Source organism: Pelodiscus sinensis, chromosome 7 (genome assembly GCF_052426305.1).
Source record: "Pelodiscus sinensis isolate ZL-2025 chromosome 7, ASM5242630v1, whole genome shotgun sequence".
Lineage (NCBI taxonomy): Eukaryota > Metazoa > Chordata > Testudines > Trionychidae > Pelodiscus > Pelodiscus sinensis.
In genome coordinates this window covers 59668903-59689581 of record NC_143058.1, presented here as the reverse complement: position 1 = coordinate 59689581, position 20679 = coordinate 59668903, and the positions used below count along the sequence as shown (strand labels likewise).

Sequence of the window (20679 nt, the reverse complement as noted above, 5' to 3'; positions counted from 1 at the left end):
CAGAGTTACACTTGTGGGGCTTGGCTGGCAATGGGATCGCCCATAGCCCAAGGTACCAAGGGTGGGAGGACCCCACCCCATTTTTCTACAGTAGTGATCACCCCGCTTGTGACGGAGCAGGTATCAGAGCCATGTTCCGGTCCGCCACCCTAAAATCAAGATGTTTGCAAGATAGTATTTCTAAAACTTAGATGTGACCAGCAGAGGCAGCTAAACGTATCAATGCTCTGCTAAAAACCTCATTCCCACCTTCAGAAGAGCTTCAAATTGTGTGTCCTCATGCACTGGTAACTGGGTGGGGATGTCACACTCGTTCTGTCCATGCACTACCAGAGTCTTGGTGCCTGCAGCAAAGAGGAGCTGTCATTCTCTTGCTTCTGAATTTTCACATAATTCATATTCTATTTCAATGGGACTATTCAGAGTAAGGTTACTGGGTGACATTCATCTGGTGAGGAGCCAACACAAGACCCAGGATCTGGAATCCACTATGCAACACTTATACTTGCATTTAATGAGAATTAGTCTTTTCTAAGGGTTTACAAGTGGTTTTAACAGTAACAGTTACCCTAAGGAAGAAATACATATGAAATGACAACTCTGTTTTTCACAGCACAATCTCTTGTCTGACTCAAGAAGATGTGGGTTATTGCTGTATTCTCTTGGGCTATGTCTACACTGCAGGCTTATCTGAAATAACAGAGTGTGCGTCTACACAGCAAACGCATTATTTTGAAATAATTTTGAAATAACTGTCTTCTTACTCCAACTTCTGTAACCCTCATTTCACAAGGAGTAAGGGAAATCAAAGGGAGAGTCCTTTGACTTCCTGCTGTGTAGACAGGGCCAAAAGCCGAGTTCAGCTATTTCGACTTAAGCTACGCAATTGACATAGCTGAAGTTGCGTAGCTTAATTCAACTTTTGCCCTGTTGTGTGGATGTACCCTTAGTAATTAACTGCCAGCATTGCCACAATTTACATTGGAGGATTTCAAACTGAGCTAGCACTAAATGATCAGACTTGGCAGTCCATCAGGAATCGACTGGCACATGGTACCTTTTGGAATAGAGTATGTATGTCACTTTTTGTTTACTTGCCAAAGGCGTTCTAAAGGGGCTATGAACTGTTCAAGAATTATTTTCAATCTGGTAATTATTTAACAGAGACCAAATTCAAGGAGGACTGGCTTAAAAATGTCTGGTGATATTAAGAGGGAGCTTCCACTGACCTTCTTCCAATGGACCTCAAACCAGCAAGTCAATATTTGATGGGTATCAGGAAAGTAATATAGAATACAGAAGATAGGTAAAGGATCTCTTAAAGATTGTACATCTCCCTACCTGGCATTGAGGCAGTCACCAACAGTTTTACTTCACACTGCTCCTTCTTCATAGTCTGTTTGAGATCCTTGAAGAACAGGCCCTCTACATAACCCACCACTTCCCACAGGAAGGTTAGTGTGGCTGAAATAGCATCCATGCCCCATTCACATGGAGTACGCACAAAATACATGATCAATCCCACCTGCAGGGCACAAACAAAAGAGTGGTACTCAAACTGCTTTGGTTTCTACCTCACATTGTTCTTACTGGCATTCATCCTGCTTTAGCCAATTCTGTGTCCCATGTTCCATTATTCTGGGGAGCAGTCAATTTGTGATCAACCCAAGGCAACCATGTAGATCAACCACCATGGTCCTTTACACCCCATCTCTATAAAGTGGAGGAAAGAGAGGATCTGGGTAGCAGTGTATAGGGGGGACCAGGGAAGAGGAGCAGGGACCTGGAGGAAAACAGCAAAGCAGGAATTGGGAGTGGAGGAGGCTCTGAGAAAAGGAGGGCAGGAACAAACTAGGAGGCAGGAACTAGTAATAGGGCAGGCAGGTAGACAGTGTTCAAACTGGCAGACATCTAAGGATTCACTGAGGGTATGTCTACACTACAAAGTTAATTCAAACTAACAGCAGTTAGTTCGAATTAACTTTCATAGGCGCTACACAGGCAAACCGCTAGTTCGAACTTAATTCGAACTAGCGGAGCACTTAATTCAAACTAGGTCAACCTCATTCTACAAGGACTAACACCCAGTTCGAATTAAGCAGTTAGAATTAAGGGCTGTGTAGCCACTTAATTCGAACTAGTGGGAGGCTAGCCCTCCCCAGCTTTCCCTGGTGGCCACTCTGGGCACAACCAGGGAAACTCGTCTGCCCCCCTCCCAGCCCCGGGGCCCTTAAAGGGGCACGGTCTGGCTACGGTGCCCATGCCAGGTGCAAGCCTGCCAGCACCCAGCCAGCAGACCCTGCACCTGGCACGGCTCGAGCCAGCCACCCGCTGCCACCCAGCCCTCCCCCTCTTCCCGGGACCAGGCTGGCAGCTCCCAGGAGCCTGCCTGGGGCTGCAAGAGGTGGGCACCCGCCTGGTCTAGTGTGGAGATCGTGGACCTCATCCACGACCTCCGCACTAGGCACAGGAAAGTGGCCGTCTAGGGCAGGATAGCTGCCAGCCTGGCCACCAAAGGCCACATGCGAACCCAGGAGCAGGTCTGCATGAAAATCAAGGTGGTCCAGTGAGACCCCCGACCCTGAGCCCTGAGCTTAGAACATAAGAACATAAGAACGGCCGTACTGGGTCAGACCAAAGGTCCATCTAGCCCAGTAGCCTGTCTGCCAACAGCAGCCAACACCAGCTACCCCAGAGGGGATGGACCAAAGACAATGACCAAGCCATTTGTCTCGTGCCATCCCTCTCCAGCCTTCCACAAACAGAGGCCAGGGACATCGTTCCTACCCCCTGGCTAATAGCACTCCATGGACCCAATCTCCATGACTTTATCTAACTTCTCTTTATAGTTCTAGCCTTCACAGCCTCCTGTGGCAAGGAGTTCCACAGGTTGACTATGCGCTGTGTGAAGAAGAACTTTCTGTTATTAGTTTGAAGCCTGCTACCCATTCATTTCATTTGGTGTCCTCTAGTCCTTCTATTATGGGAACTAATAAAGAACTTTTCTTTATGCACCCTCTCCACACCACTCATGATTTTATAGACCTCTATCATATCCCCCCTCAGTCTCCTCTTTTCCAAACTGAAAAGTCCCAGTCATTTTAGCCTCTCTTCATATGGGACTTGTTCCAAACCCCTGATCATTTTAGTTGCCCTTTTCTGAACCCTTTCCAAGGCCAAAATATCTTTTCTGGGGTGAGGGGATCAGATCTGTACACAGTACTGAAGATGTGGGCGTACCATAGTTTTATACTTCCCCTCCTCCTTCTTCCCCGGCTTCCCCCTTCCAGCTCCCTCCTCCCAGGTTTCCCCCTCCCCTCTCCCACCCTCTCTCTTCCCCTCTCCCACCTCCTTTTCCCAGTCTCCCCAGAGGTTAATTCCCCCCACACACACTTTTGTTAAATAAAGAGAGTTTCTATTTTTGAACAGGTGTCCTTTATTTTTTACATCAGGAAGGGAGCTGGGGGGGGGGGGGGTAAGTGGAAAGAGTTGAGGGAGGAATGGAGTACGAGCCCCCGATGGGGAGGACTGGGGTGGCTCTGCGGGCTCCTCGGGGTGGAAGCTCTCCTGCAGGGTCTCCTTGATCCTGACAGCCTCCCGACTGACCTCCCGGATGGCAGCCTGCGGCAAGTGCAGCCGGGCTGATGGCCGAGTGCTGTGATGTGCCGAGTGACGGCACTCAGGGCACTCCAAGTCAGGACTACTTTGCTGTCCCTCATCGAGGTAGACAAGCAAGCGGGGAACCCTGAGAACTGTCTGTCCGGGGTGGGGGTTGGGTCCCTTTAAGCACAGCCCTCGGCTAGCCTGAGACAGCAGCTCGACTCTCTATGTCGTAACCTGATGCCCTGCCGGCACTGCTTCCGGCCATCCTTAACTTCGGTTCAGGGTCCACTCAATGTGGACATGCTAGTTCGAATTAGCAAAACGCTAATTTGAACTAGTTTTTAAGTCTAGATGTGCTAATTCGAATTAGCTTAGTTCGAATTAACTAATTTGAATTAAGTTAGTTCGAATTAGTGCTGTAGTGTAGACATACCCTTAGTTGCTCAGATAACTTCCTGTGCCTCCTTCTCTCCTAAGTAGCATGTCCAAGCCAATCTTTGGCTCCAGACATCTCCTCCAATCGAGAGCTTGTGGGAAGAACCCTTGGTAAACTAGACCATCACTGCCCCCTTCTCTCATGGTTCTAGCGAGCTGCATGGTGGTGGTGGAAGTCTGCATACTTCTGGGGATCTGCAAACTTGGATTTGAGACATGCGCTCCTTCACGCAGCAGAATCGCAGAGAGCACAGCTCAGGATCTGCGCACATGTTGCCAAGTCTCCCCTATCCACCCTCTGAGCAGAGCTCCAATGATTGCTCTGTGAAAGGGTGGTATGCAGCTGTGGAGTAAAGGTTTGGGATGACAGTTTATTTAACTCTTTAATAAATGACAATAAAATGGAAGCCTATCTGAGCCGGGTGATGTATGCTGACTACTGGAGGCTTGGTGTGTATGTATATAGTGTGGGCAATACCACAAGGCATGCTCTCCTCTAGATTGTAACACATGTGCTTTCGGAAACGGGCAGTCAAAGATTAGACTAATGGCTGATATAGGGTGCTACTCACCAAGTAGTTAAACAGGATGTGAGATGTCTGGGCAGGAAAGTCTCCGATGTTCAGTAGGAGCTTCCTCAGCATGTACATCAACTCATCCTGGAAAAAGAGCAAGAGTTTTAATTTCCATCACAAAATGGTCTACAGTTTCTATCCGTTCTCACTTGCTCTTTCTCTGCATGAAATGGAACCATATGGTTAGGCGAGTACTTAGAATTCTAAGTGCAAGTCCAAAGGCACATTGAATGTACCTAGGTCACTGGTTCTCGTTATTTTATATTGGGGATCACCTTCTTACCTAGAAATAACACCCTGGCAGCCTCCCAATTCTGTCATTAGACCCTGCAGCAATTCTAGTTCTGACTTACAGTCAAAAAGTCCTGTACGACAGTATTGGAGAGAGTATATGAAAATTAATTCACCTTAAAGACTAAAAAATTTATTTGGGCATAAGCTTTCGTGGATAAAAACCACTCTCTCAGAAGTAGCGATACCGTTATTGATATCACTATCAGACTCAAGGGCAGCAGCAGTCAAAAAAGCTAACAGAAGATTAGGAACCATGAGGAAAGGTGAGTTAATGAGATAAAAATATCATAATGCTACTATGTAAATCCATGGCTTGAATAACGTGTGTAGGTCTGGTCTCCCCATCTCACAAATAGAATACATTAGAATGGGCAAAAGTGTAGAGAAGGACAATAAAAATGATGAGGGGTATGGAACAGCATTTGTATGGGGACTCCCCACAGGGGACTGTGCAATTTAGAAACGAGACAACTAAGGGGCGGATATGGTAAGAGCTCTGTAAAATCATGAATGGTGTGGAGAAAGTGAACCAGAAAGTCTCATGTACCCATCACGTCACACAAGAACCAGCGGTCACCCAATGAAATGAACAGGCAGCAGGTTTAAAACAAACTTTAGGAAGTTCTTGTTCACATAGAGCACTGCCAACCAGTGGAACTCCTTGCCATGGGAGATTGTGAAGGATAAAGGTTAAAAAAGGATTAAGTAAGTTCACGGAGGATTGGCCCATCAATGGTTATTAGCCAAGCTGATCAATCCCGTATGCTCTGAGTATTCCCAAACCTCTGACTGCCAGATACTGGGGCTGGATGACAGGAGATGAATAACTTGATAAATTGCCCTTGGCTGTTCATTCCTTCTGCCCACTGTTTAAAGAGAGGTTGCTGGGCTATATGGACCATTGGCCTGATCCCATGTAGCCGTTTCTATGTTCTTACTTATATGGTGTCACTGGTGCTGCAGGTCTGCACGATACTTTTCATACAAACAAAAGAGACAGAGCCCTGTCTCAGAGTTTACAATCTAAACCAGACACAGCAGAGAAACAGATTACAATGAGAGATATTAATAACTTACGTTAAACAATCTGTTCCACCTTATGCTTAGCTGTGACACGCTCAGTAGCTTTCCCAAACCCAAAGAAGAGCTCTGGGTAAGCCTGAAAACTTGTCCCACCAACAGCAGCTGGTCCAGTATAAGATATTACTTCCCCGGCCTTGTCTCTTTAATATCTTGTGACCAACATGGCTACAACACTGCCGACAGGGCGATGCCTTATCGGCTACAACACTGCCAACAGGGCGATGCCTTATCAGCCCTGTATTTCAAGGAAGGTCTAACAGAGCAGCTCTTATGAAACTAGCTTCATTTGCACCAGCTGAGGATACCTAACTCAGCAGAATTCACTGAGACACCTTGGACAATCATGGCCACATTCTCTTGTGGTGTAAATCAGAATAGCTTCATTGACTTAAATGGGCCGACACTGATTTTTACCAGCTAAAGATCAGTCTGTCAGTAGTCTAAGCCACCTTATAATAAAGATTGTTTAGCCTTTCAGTGATTTTACTTGCTCTTATATTTTCGTGCCTGACATGATGGCTAAGCTCGTCTTTAATATCTATCCTGAGAAAAGTGGAGCCTAACTTACCTGTCGATTGCTTATTGTGAGTTTCTCCAGGAAATGTCGTAGAACCGTAGAGGGATCTTCAATCAAGCAGTTCCACAAGACCTGCTGGGCTACAGCACTCACTACACAGGAGGAAGAAAAAAACCAGTTGGAACTTCCTCGAAGAAGTCTTACAGGGGTATATTTATATTACAGTATTTGACATCTCCTCATCCAACCACGCATAAACCTTGCTCAGTGCTCACTCAGAAAACTGCACTTCCTGCCCTTTCTCAGACGATGATGGTTTTTGCTGTGCTTCTAAGGTCTTCAAAAGGCACAGACCCTTGCCAGAAATTTTCAGTGTGCAGAAGCTGAGCTAGATGGTGTTACCCCATTTCTTTCTGTTACAGGACATGACAGGAAGGGCCAGCCACACTTTACAAACAATGAATAATAAATATAAAAAATAACGAAGTAAACCATTTGCAAATTGCCTATAATATTTCACAATAGCAACGAAGGATGTTAAATTACATTTAATCGGCTAATCGAGTAGTCGATGGAATTTCTATTGACCACTCGATTAGTCGATAAGGTGGGAAACTGCATAGCGGGGGGCCTGGGCCCAGAAGCTGCGCCTCTGCTTTTTAAATGTATTAAGAGCCAGCAGGCTCTTAAAAGGCAGAGGTGCAGCGAGGGGGACCAGAGGGAGACTCTGATTAAGAGTCCATGAATGTTTAATCTAGGTCAGCACCTGCTACTCCATCCTCCCGGACTTCTCCATCTTCCATCAAGTGAACAATGGGGAGCACAGCCGCACAGATGCATGCTGGGAACACTGCCTGGGGGGGCTGTGGCACATGATGGTTTGGAGTGTGCTCTGTAGTGTGTTCCTCATCTAGAGTGCAGAGAGGAGTAAAAGGCATGCATTAGCCAATGTGCTGTTAGTAAAGCCCTTTTAGTTACAGTTTTCCACCTGGCAGGCTACACCTGACACAACTCAGCAGTAACTCACAATGAAACTCTAGAACTGGAGAGAAGCTACGTGGCAATGAACAGCAATATCATAATGCATGGGGCTGACTAGTCCAGAACTTCCTGAGCATGCAAGCAGGCCTCACAAAATCAGGTGCGGCTTGGTTACGAGCAAGCAAGACGGTGCATCAATAGGAATGAATAGCTACACTTCCCAGGCGACTTAAAAACAAATGCACAGCCAATGCCCACCTTCTGCACTGACCGCTGAACGCACTGACCAGACAGAACCACGACGGAAGGAATAGTTCCTGTGAGAAGTACTGGAGGTGCAGGAGGGACTCACAGAAAGACGGCGCGATGCCAAGTTGGTGACTTCTTCTACTGACAAAGAAAACAGGAGATGTGAATTTTGGTCCATAAATTCGACTGACACAATGCAGGGCACCTCCTCGGGAGAAGCAGCATGCTGCCAGACTGCAACAGGGAACAATTCAAGTCAGGCTTCTTGTGAAGTGCACAATTTAGAAGCTAAAAAGATGACCTAGGTCATTTTGTCCATCCCTGGGAGATAGGGCAGGCCTGTTCCTTAACGTATTTTACCCAGTACTTTGCTGAGTGAGCTGACTCCAGTGATTCAGCTCCACAGCTTCCATCAGACGATTATTTTATATCCTAATAACTCACACTATTAGGCAATTAGTTGTGCTTCCTGTAAGGTGCTGTCTGAGTGCACTTCCACAGCCACAATTCTCTGTGCAGACTTTCCATTGCATACCCAGCAGTGGACATCACAGGACTTCAGCAGGCCTGGCCAAAAGGTTTGTGGGGCCCAAGGCAGGACGCTGGCAGCGGGGCCCCAGGCCTGGCTGGTGGATGGTGAATATTCAGCAGCACGAGGCCCCGAAAGCGCAGGGCACAGGGCGTTTGCCTTGCTCGCCTTGCCCTATACTTTAGCATATCCATGTAGCTGTAATGTGATAAAAGTGAACATTTAACTAACCCTTGTGAAAGTAGAAACGCTTTATGGCAATAGCGTGACTCCCTGAAAATCCTCAACCCAAGGCTAAGTTTTCAGATTCCTTTATTCTTATGCAGTAAGGAGCTGACAGGGCCAGGTACTGAATGCCTCCTGCGAGGCACTAAGAGTCCCCAACTATTGGCCAGTGGGCGCTGAAGACACCCTGCTTTTTGCAGGCAGCATTCAACAGTTCAGAAGTTTGGGGCCTTATTACACTAATTCTCAATTACACATTTTTGAACCTTTGATTTTTTTGACATGGATGCCTTATACCTAGGTGGTGCTGTTAGGTTCTGAAAGTGATTCAGAACCAGTTCCACTGCATGATCCAAAATGGTGAGGCTATTAAAGAGAGGTCTTCCCTATCATTACGGATCACTTTCTTTCCTCCCTCCTCCCCTAAGATCTGTTCCATGTTGTAGGCATGTGCTTATTAGTCCCTGGGAGGCAGTTCCTGGCTCTGGAGCGCACCTTCCTCTTCTTGCTCTGAGTTTGGGGTACAGGTGGGCTCGTAGCAGGCCTCCTGCGTAATGGGAATAGCCGTGATCAGACTGGCTTCCCGGCCTAAGCGCTTCTTTTCCTCTTCCTGCTGCAGGTTCTTCAGGATGTGCTCAGCTCGCTGGTGGGAACGAGAGACTGCCCGGGCTGAAAATGACTTCTGCCAGAAAAGCAAGAAGAAAGAAAGCAACGTGAAGCAATTAGTTTGGTTTTCACACAGCACGTGTTTTGGGCCACTTTTATGTAACATTTAAAGCTCGAATCCACCCATCTGCACACACTCGCATACACAACGGTTAATAAAGATTCCCAAGGAAGCCCTTGTTTGGATATCTTGTCTTAAACCTCTTGCTGACAAATAAGAAAAATATAAATGTTGTATTTCTGATACCCAGGCACTATGTTGATAATGTACTCAAAGTGCTCTTGTAAACCGCACAAGTAAGGAAATTCAGAGTTTAGACGATTTTGTATTCTTTAGCTCTTCCACCCCTTCCTCATGCCCACCTGACAAAACCAGGAGGATAATCTGCTATTAAGCAATAACAATATCCCCTTTAGGGAACGCTCTACTTACAGACTGGTCCTCATTAATTGGGTCCTGCACACTCCCACTGCACTGTGGAACCCATGGGGGATCAAACATGGGCACAGAGGGCATGCCCAGTACTGGAGAGGGCAAGGTGAAGTTGATACTTGGAGGAGGAATCTGTAAGAAACCCCAAGGAGAGAAAATCAGGCAAAGGGAAAGAGAAGTTTTAAGTGGTGGATTTAAATGCTTATTGATTATGATTCCCCTTGGGATTCTAGCTTCCTTCTGCAACCTGGGACAGAGTGAAGGGGAACTGCATTCAGTAGTAACAATTTGTTTTAAAACAATAAAGCAGCTTAGACAAAAGATGAAAAAATCTGAAATTATTTTGCACTGTCCATTATAAAAACTGAATCCCAAACTTAAAACAGGGAACCAGGAACTATAATACCACAGAATTGCAGGACACCGATTCTTTTGCATAGCATCATGCCAACCATTTGGGTTCTTGTTACATCACCAGTTATAATCAGGACTCTTCAACCACCATGAGAAACAGAAAACTAAGGAAGAAAATCTTCCAAATTAATCACTTTTACTCCTCAAATGTTACATAACAATTATCTGTTGTATATCAAAGGGTCAATACCCTTGCAGTGGTTTCAAGAAGACATCTGTTCCTTTAAGATGGACACTAGAAGATACCTGGTTTAGGCTGAACTTCTCTAGTCTGGCACCTTGGGAACCGGACCGGTGCCAAACAAGAGAATTTGATGGCCCACAGGACGTCAATATTATCTAGCAGAATTACCAACTGGTTACTGGGATGTTAGAAGACATGTAGGGGTAAATGAAAGCTAAATAAAAGCACAGAACACTGAGATCCAGGATTGGTGGCTGGAAACAAATTTTATAGGAACCGCGGGAAACTTGGCCAAACCCACGATAAGCGAACATCTGGCTAAGTGAAATCAGGACAGACCACAGATGCTGCCAAACCAGAAAGTGCCAAATTAGAGAGGTTCAACCTGTATATCAATCTGCAGTGAAGGAGCCCACTTCCCAGATATGTCCATTATATCATTAAAAATTACAGCAGTTAGGAGAACAGTGTATGATCTTCAGGGATGTATCAAATTTTTGTAAAAGATTAAAAGTGAATAGACAACTCAACTGGCCAATCCCATTAGTCAAAGAAAACCCATGATTAATATTGACCATATTCTCGCTTGGGGCATGAAACACCCAACTGCAAAAGCAATGGCCAAATCAGGTCCTATATATTTAGCCCAACACATTTAATTATAAAAGGCACAAGATATTTCTGTTAATAATCATGAAAATGTTGCATCATCTTCTAATTTAATGTTGGCAGAAGAGTTCCTTGTCTTCATGTCACAATACATCTGCCCCACCGACACACTGGCTGTGTCTACACTGGCATGAATTTCCGGAAATGCTTAAAACGGAATACTATTCCGTTTTCAGTTTTTCCGGAAAAGGGGCGTCTACATTGGCAGGCTGCTTTTCCAGAAAAGCCCTTTTTCCGGAAAAGCATCTGTGGCCAATGTAGACACGCTTTTCCAAAAAAAGAGCCTGATCGCCATTTTCGCGATCGGGGCTTTTTTCCGGAAAAGACTACTGGGCTGTCTACACTGGCCCTTTTCCGGAACAGTGTTCCGGAATAAGGACTTATGCCCAAGTGGGAGCAGAATAGTTTTTCCGGAATAGCGTCTGATTTTGTACAGTAGAGCAGTAGTTGCTTTTCCGGAAATTCAAGGGCCAGTGTAGACAGCTCGGAGCTTATACCGGAAAACTGGCAGATTTTCTGGAATAAGTGGCCCAGTGTAGACACAGCCACTGTGTTTGTTCTCCTCCTCTACCTTAAAGATCTGTTGTGCTCCCTCCTCCATCCGAGGCCAGACTTGATAGCGAAATCTCCAGAGAGTATGGAATTTGAGAACAGCATTCAATCGTTGCACGGTCTCAGGGTGACGAAATTCGGACATCAGCATATCAGAAACAGCCTCCGGCACTTTCACAGCACACAGCAGGAACATGGCAGCTGCAGGGAGAGCACATCTGATGAGCTGAGTGTTTCCAGAGTGCATTTGTTTTGCAAATAAAATTGCCGTCATTTAAAAAAAAAACCCCTAAAGATATACTCCGCAGAAAATCAGATAAGCAATATACTTCGACCAGCAAAAAGTGCTTTGCTTCATAAAACCGAATCAGTGTCATTCCACCTATCACAGCCATTACAACTGCTCATGAAAAGATTTTAGCAAAGCTGCTTTTAAAACAGAGAATACTTCTGTTCTCCTGAAAACCTCAGTAATGATTAGCTTAGAATAAAAAGTAAGCCCATGATTCATTAATCAATAATAATGAACAAGCAGCAGCACTTTTTAGGACTTTCCAACACAAAGCATTTTACAAAGGAGAGAGGGGGAAACTGAGGCACATAAATTTTAGCGCCTTTCTGAAGTTCACCAATCAGTGGCAATGCTGGGGAAAGAAATTAGATTTCTTGACTCCCACTCGAGGATCTTATTTTCCTACTGTACAGATCTGCATAAAGGAATATTCCAATTATAGACAGACAGTAACTTAATTATTGGGAATGTCACCATGCATTGACAAAGATCATCAGTTATGAATCTAATAATAAATTGTCCCGAGATAAAAAATAAGAAGAAAACCAATGAATGAATACTTTGCAACTTCCTGAGGGTACATCTACACTTGCTCCCTAGTTGGAGCTAGGGATGCAAATGTAGGCGACTGAAATTGTTAATGAAGCGGGGATTTAAATATCCTGTGCTTCATTAGCATGATCTCGCCGGCGTGTTACTCTGCTCACCAGCTGATTCAAAAGTGAAAGTGCGCTCCTGGATGTGTTAGTTTGAACCAAACCCCTTGGTTAGAACTAACGTTACTCCTCATTTTTTGAGGAGTACCCTATGGGACCAGACAGGTGCAGAATCCAAATATTTACAGAGCATTCAGTAACTTTTAGATAAAAATAAAAAGGGTTGACAATGAGATTTAGGTCTCAGTCCTGCAAGGTGCTGAACAATTCTGGGAGTTGCGCTTCCAAGTCGGGGGAGTGAAGGGTGTTAAGAATATCACAGAAGAGCTCCGCACACAACCCCTGAAGCATTACTGAACTGATCTGGACGTCAGTGGCCTGTGGGCAAACCATACAAGTGTTAATTACGAAATAGTTGTTTGTGTTCTCTTTCCTTAAGTGCCATCACTATGCGGTTATAATGGTGAACACAAATGCCAAGGATTTTTAAATTCCGGTGTCTAAAATGACCTCTACAGTCAGACTCCTGGGCATTGGAGAACATAATGCAAAGGAGTTGGGCACCCTACTTTGTCTACAAACACACAGAACAAAAGGATGGTCCCTGTCCCAAATTGCTTAGAAACTAAGTACAGGAGAGAGTTGGGAGCTGGACCCGGAGACATTACAATTAAATAGGTCAAAATGTGTTGGAAGTGGGTCAAGTTGAATCTCAAGGGTCATCCTCTCTCACAAAGACTCCCTATCACAGTGATGGGATGGGAATGCAGCTGGATGCAAAAGCTGGTGTTTTGCTGTTGGAGCCACTGGGTGAAGGAATGGTCAGAAATGTGTGACCTGTGTACTCATAAGCAAATATCAATGCTTACAGACTTGCACAGATATCAGTCTTCAAAGTATGGCTGGCTGCCTGGAGCGGTTCACCCCAGGAGCCCTGAAGGTAGCTGCTGTTTGCCAGCCTGTCTGCCTGGCATTTACTGAGAGAGTCCCAGACATTCAGACCTCTCTTAACTGGGCAGCTGGTATCCTTTCCTCTACTCAGAAGCCAAGCTACAAGGTTGCTCTGTGCCTTTTTGGGTTCCACCACCCCATTATCTCCTCTGGAGACTTTTGGACATGTCCTACATCTCACTGGGAGGCTGTTAACCTCCCTCCTTCCCCGCCCCCAAACTCTGCAACAAACTCTGAGTACAAGCTCATGGGCTACGTCTACACTGGCACCCTTTTCCGGAAATGCTTAAAACGGAACAGTTTTCCGTTATAAGTATTTCCGGAAAAAGCGCGTCTACATTGGCAGGATGCTTTTCCAGAAAAGCACTTTTTCCGGAAAAGCGTCCGTGGCCAATGTAGGCGCACTTTTCCGGAAAAAAGCCCCGATCGCCATTTTCGCGATCGGGGCTTTTTTGTGGAAAAGACTACTGTGCTGTCTACACTGGCCCTTTTCCGGAACAGTTTTTCTGGAAAAGGACTTTTGCCTGAACGGGAGCAGCATAGTTTTTCCGGAAAAACACTGACAATTTTACAGTAGATCATCATTGCTTTTCCGGAAAAGCAAGCGGCCAGTGTAGACAGCTTGCAGCTTATTCCGGAAAAGTGGCTGCTTTTCCGGAATAAGTGGCCCAGTGTAGACACAGCCATGGAGTTTTCTGCTTGTCCATCGACAGGCAGAAGGATTTTGTCAGATGATACAGCGCAGAGCTAGGCAGGTGAGTTAAGACTAAACTGCTTTAATATTTAAGAAGTGATAATGTTAGGACAGGTTTCACCAGGCAGTGCTGCTATTCAGAGGCTGACGTGGCACGGCATGGGAACAGCTCTATCAACTCTCATCTCCTCCTGAGCCATGGGATTTCAGTCAAGACTGAACTGGTCTCACAATGACCTCCAACCCTCAAGCAAATTTTAGCTCTGCCCATGGTCAGCTCCCTGTAATCTGCTGCCTGCCGCACTTCCCCGCCTCCTAGTAGCCAAGCAGAACTGTGCCTGGAAGCAGGCAGAGTTCTCTGCCTCAGGCTTCTTCCAAGAGCTATAGGAGTTTGGGGTAGGGCAGTAGGGAAGAGAGCAGCTGCATCATTCTCACAGGAAAGCAGGGGGAGCAGAAAGAGCCAAGCAGATTAGGGGGGCTCCATTCCCTCCACTCCCCTGTGAAAAATGGCTCAATGTGCTCTCTGCTTATCCTCACACACATCTGCAAGGCCAAGCCTAGGAAGGGTGGCAGGAGGATAAATAACCCCTAGAGCCACAGGAGGAGCAGAGGTGGACTGACAGGCAAGTGGAAGATCTGAGGCGGGGGCAGGATTAATTAATGGGCTGTGGTGTGGGAAGACAAGGGACTGGACGCACACAATTCATTAGAAGGTTCAGGAATAAGATGGGAGCTCCAGCCCATCAGGCAGGATTTTAGACACATCTCTGTTACATGATCTCAGCTGGGTCCTCTGGCAAAAGCTCCAGCGGCACGGACCGCTTTACAAGATGATTCTGGGAGAGTTGGCAATACATGTACTGGGGCAGTGGGGAGGAGAAGGCGAGTTCAAACATCAAAAATGACCCAAATCCACCATGTCATCTTTGTTTTAAAGATCTCCTGATTCTGGGCCAATCCCTGAACTGCTGAGCTTTCAGGGTTAGCAACACTGAAGACACCAAGTACTGTTAAGTTGTGTGATGCATTTCTGTTTGCGGTAGGGCTGTGGCACACGGCAGAAAAGCGTCCTTTAATCTCTCTAATTAGAATCAATTCCTGGAGCAGAGATGGTTCCTCTGAATCAGGCATTGACGTCTGGGCTGGGATGCCCAAACAGGAGATTGCCTGCAGCCTGCCTGCGCTTTGTGACAAGCACAGCATAAAGAAGCTGCCCTAAGAACATACCCAGACACAAAGTCACCGATTCCTCCTCCAACAGGAAGCTGATCTGCAAGGCCCCGACGTCTGCAACGGATGGGCACTGAGTTGACAATACCAGTCTCTGGATCTGGTTCTCTTACCTGCTGCTCCAGCCATGTGCTCATCCACACTGAGCAGTAGCTCCCACACTGCAGGCTGGATGTCCCCGTACATCTCCTCTGTGAGGATCGGAGCTGCCTTGATTAACAGTGACAAAGGCGCTGGAGACAGACTCATTACCTGCAGAAAATGAAAGTGCATTTTGGAGCAGAGCTGAGTAAACGATTGTTAACGAGTAACATCCTCACTGATTTTACTCTCGTATCGGATCATAAATGATCCCCCGTCTCTGGTTTTAGCAGATTCAATTAATCTGATATGAACGTAGCACACTTGTACGTGAGCATATTTCAGTCTGAAAACTCTGCACCTTGACTAGCTGCTGTTTGTCAATTGTGGCGTGAGGCTGATTCCCTAAGCCCTGTACTATTTTTGCTGCTCCCTGACTCAGGGACTGAAACTTTGATAAATCAGAAGAATGGAAGGCAAAGATAGCAGCACATGCACTACTATAAATATCAATCACAAACCATCACTGCAGCAAATTCACAACTGGTTTCTAAATACATGCTTTGATACCTTATTACTTGAGGCATGAAAATATGTAGACACTTAAAGGCCCAGACTCCAACTTCTTTTCCTTTTTCATTGCTCCTTCGGTTGTTAATGGGGTTAGAATTTGCATGTATTAATTGAAATCTTTGGGCGGGGTTCTTCTAGCAGCTGCTCCAGCTCAATCTTAGGTGCCTCCTATACATTTCAGGATACCATTCATTTCCACGGTGTTATTTAGGAACAGTCACACATTCCAGTTCTTCTTACTCTATGCACAGGTTCCATAATCCTTCCTTCTCCCACTACAAGCCCTCTTGGAGGGCAAGGCAGAAGCCACTGTGGTGGGTAAGAGAAAGAGAGCCAATACCTGGTGCCTGATGTATTTCAACATTCCAGAGTCCTTCTTTCCTTCCAAGTTGATATCCATCACCCTCTTCTTCAGAGAGGGCGTTCTCAGGCACGACTTGTCCAAGCACTGAAAAAAACCCAAGAACGGAATTCAGTTATTCATCTTGACGACATCTAATTTGTAAAACCGGAGAATCTAATTCAAGTGGATGCTGAAGCTGTGGATCTGAAGCTGTCCATATAAGGCCTTTTTTTTTTTCTGTTGGCGTATTCAGCACCCAGCAAGATGACCTAATCCTAAAGGTTTTTTTAAAAATTTGAATTTTAATACTACTTTCCTTAACAAGACCAAAGTAGTAGCCAATAAGCCAAATCAGAAATTTGAATGTGTTCCCTGAAAGTGTCCCGTAATACTCTCATCTAAAGGTTACAAAGGTATGAATTTTAGAACACAAGTGTCTCAGAAGGTTAAAAGTCAAGAGCACACAAATTCCAATCTAAACTCTCCTAGTGAGTGTATGACCGCTGCACCGATCCATCAACTATTCTCCTTTCCTCTCAGGGAAACATAAGCAGCAGTAGGTACCTGCACATGAATTTACTGCTGCTTGAAAGTGAAACCAAGCTAATTATCATGTAGCCCAGTGATAAGGAGAAATGGGACTTACTGTTGCCAGCCATTTTATATTCAATATCCCGAGCACCACAGTTTCCCCAGTGTATTGTGTGGCTTTTGACTTTGTAGTGGCAACCTATCAACTAACACAGGGGTTTTCCCCCATGGAGGTCGCAAACAGGTGTCAAGTGTTATAACCCTCCTGACTTTCTCCAAATGAGAGCATAGTGTCAGCTAGGTCTTGGCTACATGCTAGGGAGTTGCCAGAGTTGTCGCAGCATGACAAAGTTTTATGAGCTAACACATAAAAAGAAATGTAGTAGATAGAAATAAAGGTTTTAGGGTTTTCCTATGTAAAGAGCCCCAGCTTTATGTGTGTATGCCCAGATGCATTATTGCCCATACATGGGCTATGAAATAGTATAGCTTCCCGTTTTGCAGTGGAATTCAATGTTTGAGCTGAAATAACTGCAGCATTGCAATGTGTGTCAGGGGACATGAGCATCGTTCAGCACTCCAATGAGTAGTAATTCTGCATTCTTTAATTTGTTCCCTTTGTGCTTTGTTCTGTATCAATATATCAGTCATTGATCCAAATGAACAGGCAACTAATCACCCGTTCTGTGATAGGGAAATGTAATGAACTTGTGTAACCTACACACCTGCTGGGTGAGGTGCACTGTCCCGTGTAGTGGCACTGAGACCACAGAGAGAATAATGAATCTTCTCTACAGCCTTCGCTGAACAGTAGTTGGCTTTTAGTTCATACAATAGAGCAAGGGCGGGGAACCTCAGGCCCGGGGCCCGCATCTGGCTCCTGGCTTGCCTAGATCTGGTCCCTGAGGCTCAGGGCTCCCCCACAGCATTGGGGAGTGTCGTCTTCTTTTTTGAGGGCCACGTCAGTGAGGATTTGGATGGGGTTTTTTGCTTCTCATTTGTGTGTGGCCCCCAACTGATTTTTCTGCGGATCAGTGGCCCCCAACCCAAAAAAGGTTCCCCACTGCTGCAGCAGAGGCTCATGCACTAAGCTCTAGAGGTCCCAGGTTTAATTCCACCCACAGGCAACTGGAGTCTGCTGGCATTACAGATGCAGAGCGAAAACTTCCACCCAGAGAGGTGACGATGAAATCTTTGCTTTGGTGAGATTATGAAGTGAATTCAACAGGGGGCTGGAGCGCATAACCTATGAGGAGAGGCAGTGGGATTTTGGCTTGTTAGTCTGTAGAAGAGAAGAGTGAGGGGGATTTGAGAGCAGCTTTCAACTATCTGAAAGAGGGTTCCAAAGAGGATGGAGAAAGGCTGTTCTCAGTAATGGCAGATGGCAGAACAAGGAATAATGGGGATATTATCTAGGTTGGATATTAGGAAAAACTATTTCACTAGAAGGGTGGGGAAGCACTGGGATGAGTTCCCTAGGGAGGTGGTGGAATCTCCATCCCTAGAGGATTGAAGTCCTGACTTGACAAAGCCCTGGCTGGGATGATTTAGTTGGGGTTGGTCCTGCTTTGGGCCGAGGGTTCGACTTGATGACCTCCTCAGCTCTCTTCCAGCCCACGGATTCTATGATTTTATGAGTATCAAAGGTCACAAATACTTCTGCTTCAAATTAAAGGGTTGTTATTACCACGTGAACATCTGCGAGACTCCCATATGACATGTATTCAGAAAATCTGCATCCAGTCTGGTTCAGCTCAGGAATGTATAAATGTCAGCCGGTTATGGTCCCTGAATAACCCAGGGATTTCAGGAGCTGCCATACTTTAAGCACAAAAGCAGTCCAATTGAAGCCAATGAGACAATCACTGGTTTAAAGTTTGTCACAAGGTTAGGTATCTTGCTGAACGGGGGCCATAGTTTGGGTGACACTCAGTGCAACTAACGAGTGCAGCTAACGAAAAGAATCTTGTAATGAACTGGGTCCTTTACTGTCCTTCTCACCTCCTTCTGCTTTTTGCCTCTTGCCACGTTGTTCAGTGCATTGTTTTCTCGGAGTGAATCCACGGTGTCACCATACAGCAGTTTGATGGCTCGGACCAGGCGAGCGCAGGAGCGGCTGTGGTGGAGGTAGCAGTGCGGGTGGCAGTAATCAACATGGGTGCATATGAAACTCTGCTGGTTGCACAGCAGGATCATGACCTGGAACCCAAAGGGGGTGTGTGAGAGTTACTCCAAGTACAGGAGCACTAGTTTGGCAGAGAGAGAAGGCCCAAGACAAGCAGCGTTCCCTCCATTTCATGTAAAGACTCTTTTGTTACTGACCTCCGTTTGAAAAAAAAAAGGGGGGGGGGAGAGGCAGGGTTAGAACTGGTCAAATATTTGACCACCATTAAACACTAGGTGCCCTATTGTGGTTCTGAGTTGGTTCCATTCAAACAGGAGGGCTTCCCTGTTCCCAAACAGAAATAAACCCAGCCCCTGGTAACCCAGACCCATCTAGGGGTCCCCTGCAGCTGCTAGCTATGCAGGGTAGGAGTAGCTCCTGCAGAACTTGGGGACTGGAAGGTACCTTCAGGTCAAGGGATCTAGACAGGCATTAGTGAATGCCCTCTTACTCCAAACGCATAGCAGTGAAATACCCAAAGTCAACCGAGAAGGGAGGCAAGTGGAGCAGGGCCCCCCCGCCCTCACTCAGTACACATTTGCTTGTGAGAGGAGAGGTGCTGTGCATTAACAACCCACCCCATTTTACCCTGGCTTTATTCCACAACACTCCTTAAAATTCTCCAGACTTTCATCTATGTAGACTAAATACCAGGCAGGCAAGGTCACAGCAATATTCTTAGCTCCCTCTAGTCTATGCCTTGAATTGATGAGTGGGTCTATCCTGATCATGGGAAAATTCACCACTGCACTCTCCACCAGATGCAAGGGGATCAAGTTGTCCGCCAATGACTGCACCTTCGGGTGGCTCAGACTAGGAGTCAAGCCAATGTACTGGCATTTCTACGGTGTGTATGGTCATTATTAGTACAACAGCAGTGCCTGACAGCAAGGATGGACCCGCAGTTAGGATATCCGCCGAGGAGTGGGAAGGTCTGGGCTCAGTGTCCTGGGAGTCACTTGGTCTGAGTATTAGTGCCCCACCTGCAACCTGGAAATAATACCACTGTTCTGTTGTGAGGATAAATACACCGAGAACTCTGAGAAGCTCAGGTGCTTGGGGCCATAGAGCTCAGGTTAATTCTGTCTTCTTTTTAAGTGAATTTACAATTTGCAAAGGTATGCAGATTAGGAGGCTGTTCAGGTAAAGAGAGAGGGCCTGACTGAGACTGCAGCCCCACTGTGTTAAGTGCTGTACACACGCACGGCAAGGGGTGATCCCAGGCCAAAAAGTTTATCATCTAAAGCAAGAGGACAGAGAAGTGGTGGGAGACAAGAAGCATTATCTCCCTTTTACAGATGGGGAGCAGCCACTCTTCTTCAGCTGCAGCCTATGGACACTTGCCAGCCCTAATGCCGCGCTAACTGAGCGTGAATTGTGAACAGTTTACCCCTCGTGTGTCATAATCATTCATTTTGAAACCCCAAAGTGCTAGGTCGGAGAGCATCTCAAGGGACCTGTACTTACATGCAGCCACGACATGTTTCGATGGTAATTCTCCTCCGTGCCTGTGCTACTCAGCACTTCAGGCTCAATGCTGGGCTCACTTGCACTCCAAGGGCTCCCTTCTTCAAAAGAAAAATACCCCATAATGTGGCTGTCTTCTCGGCTACCCCATGTGTTAAAAGCTAGGGAAAGTGCTTGTAAGCCAGGCCAGCCTTGCTGAGACCAATCACTGTGCATAGAACCAACTGCACTTGGAACCCTCCCGCCTGCCATCAGCTGGACTGGCAATTACAAGCAGCATTCACAGTC

At 46.1% G+C, this 20679-nt stretch overlaps 1 protein-coding gene across 10 annotated transcripts in view; it reads right to left on the bottom strand.

The window, feature by feature from the left end:
• UNC80 (unc-80 subunit of NALCN channel complex) overlaps positions 1-20679 on the bottom strand; it is a 184003-nt gene that overhangs the window by 60033 nt on the left and 103291 nt on the right. For 8 of the 10 annotated variants that reach the window (XM_075933916.2, XM_089779824.1, XM_089779821.1 and 5 more), the window contains exons 28-40: positions 20392-20492; positions 18762-18959; positions 16227-16334; positions 15346-15484; positions 11429-11610; positions 9591-9722; positions 8987-9173; positions 7747-7878; positions 7274-7417; positions 6559-6659; positions 4611-4697; positions 1342-1525; positions 250-344 (exon numbers count right to left, since the gene is read on the bottom strand). In XM_075933916.2, coding sequence (XP_075790031.2) covers positions 250-344; positions 1342-1525; positions 4611-4697; positions 6559-6659; positions 7274-7417; positions 7747-7878; positions 8987-9173; positions 9591-9722; positions 11429-11610; positions 15346-15484; positions 16227-16334; positions 18762-18959; positions 20392-20492 — 1790 coding nt within the window. The remainder of the gene's footprint in view (positions 1-249; positions 345-1341; positions 1526-4610; positions 4698-6558; positions 6660-7273; positions 7418-7746; positions 7879-8986; positions 9174-9590; positions 9723-11428; positions 11611-15345; positions 15485-16226; positions 16335-18761; positions 18960-20391; positions 20493-20679) is intronic. The other 2 variants (XM_089779820.1, XM_075933920.2) reach the window with 1 other exon arrangement.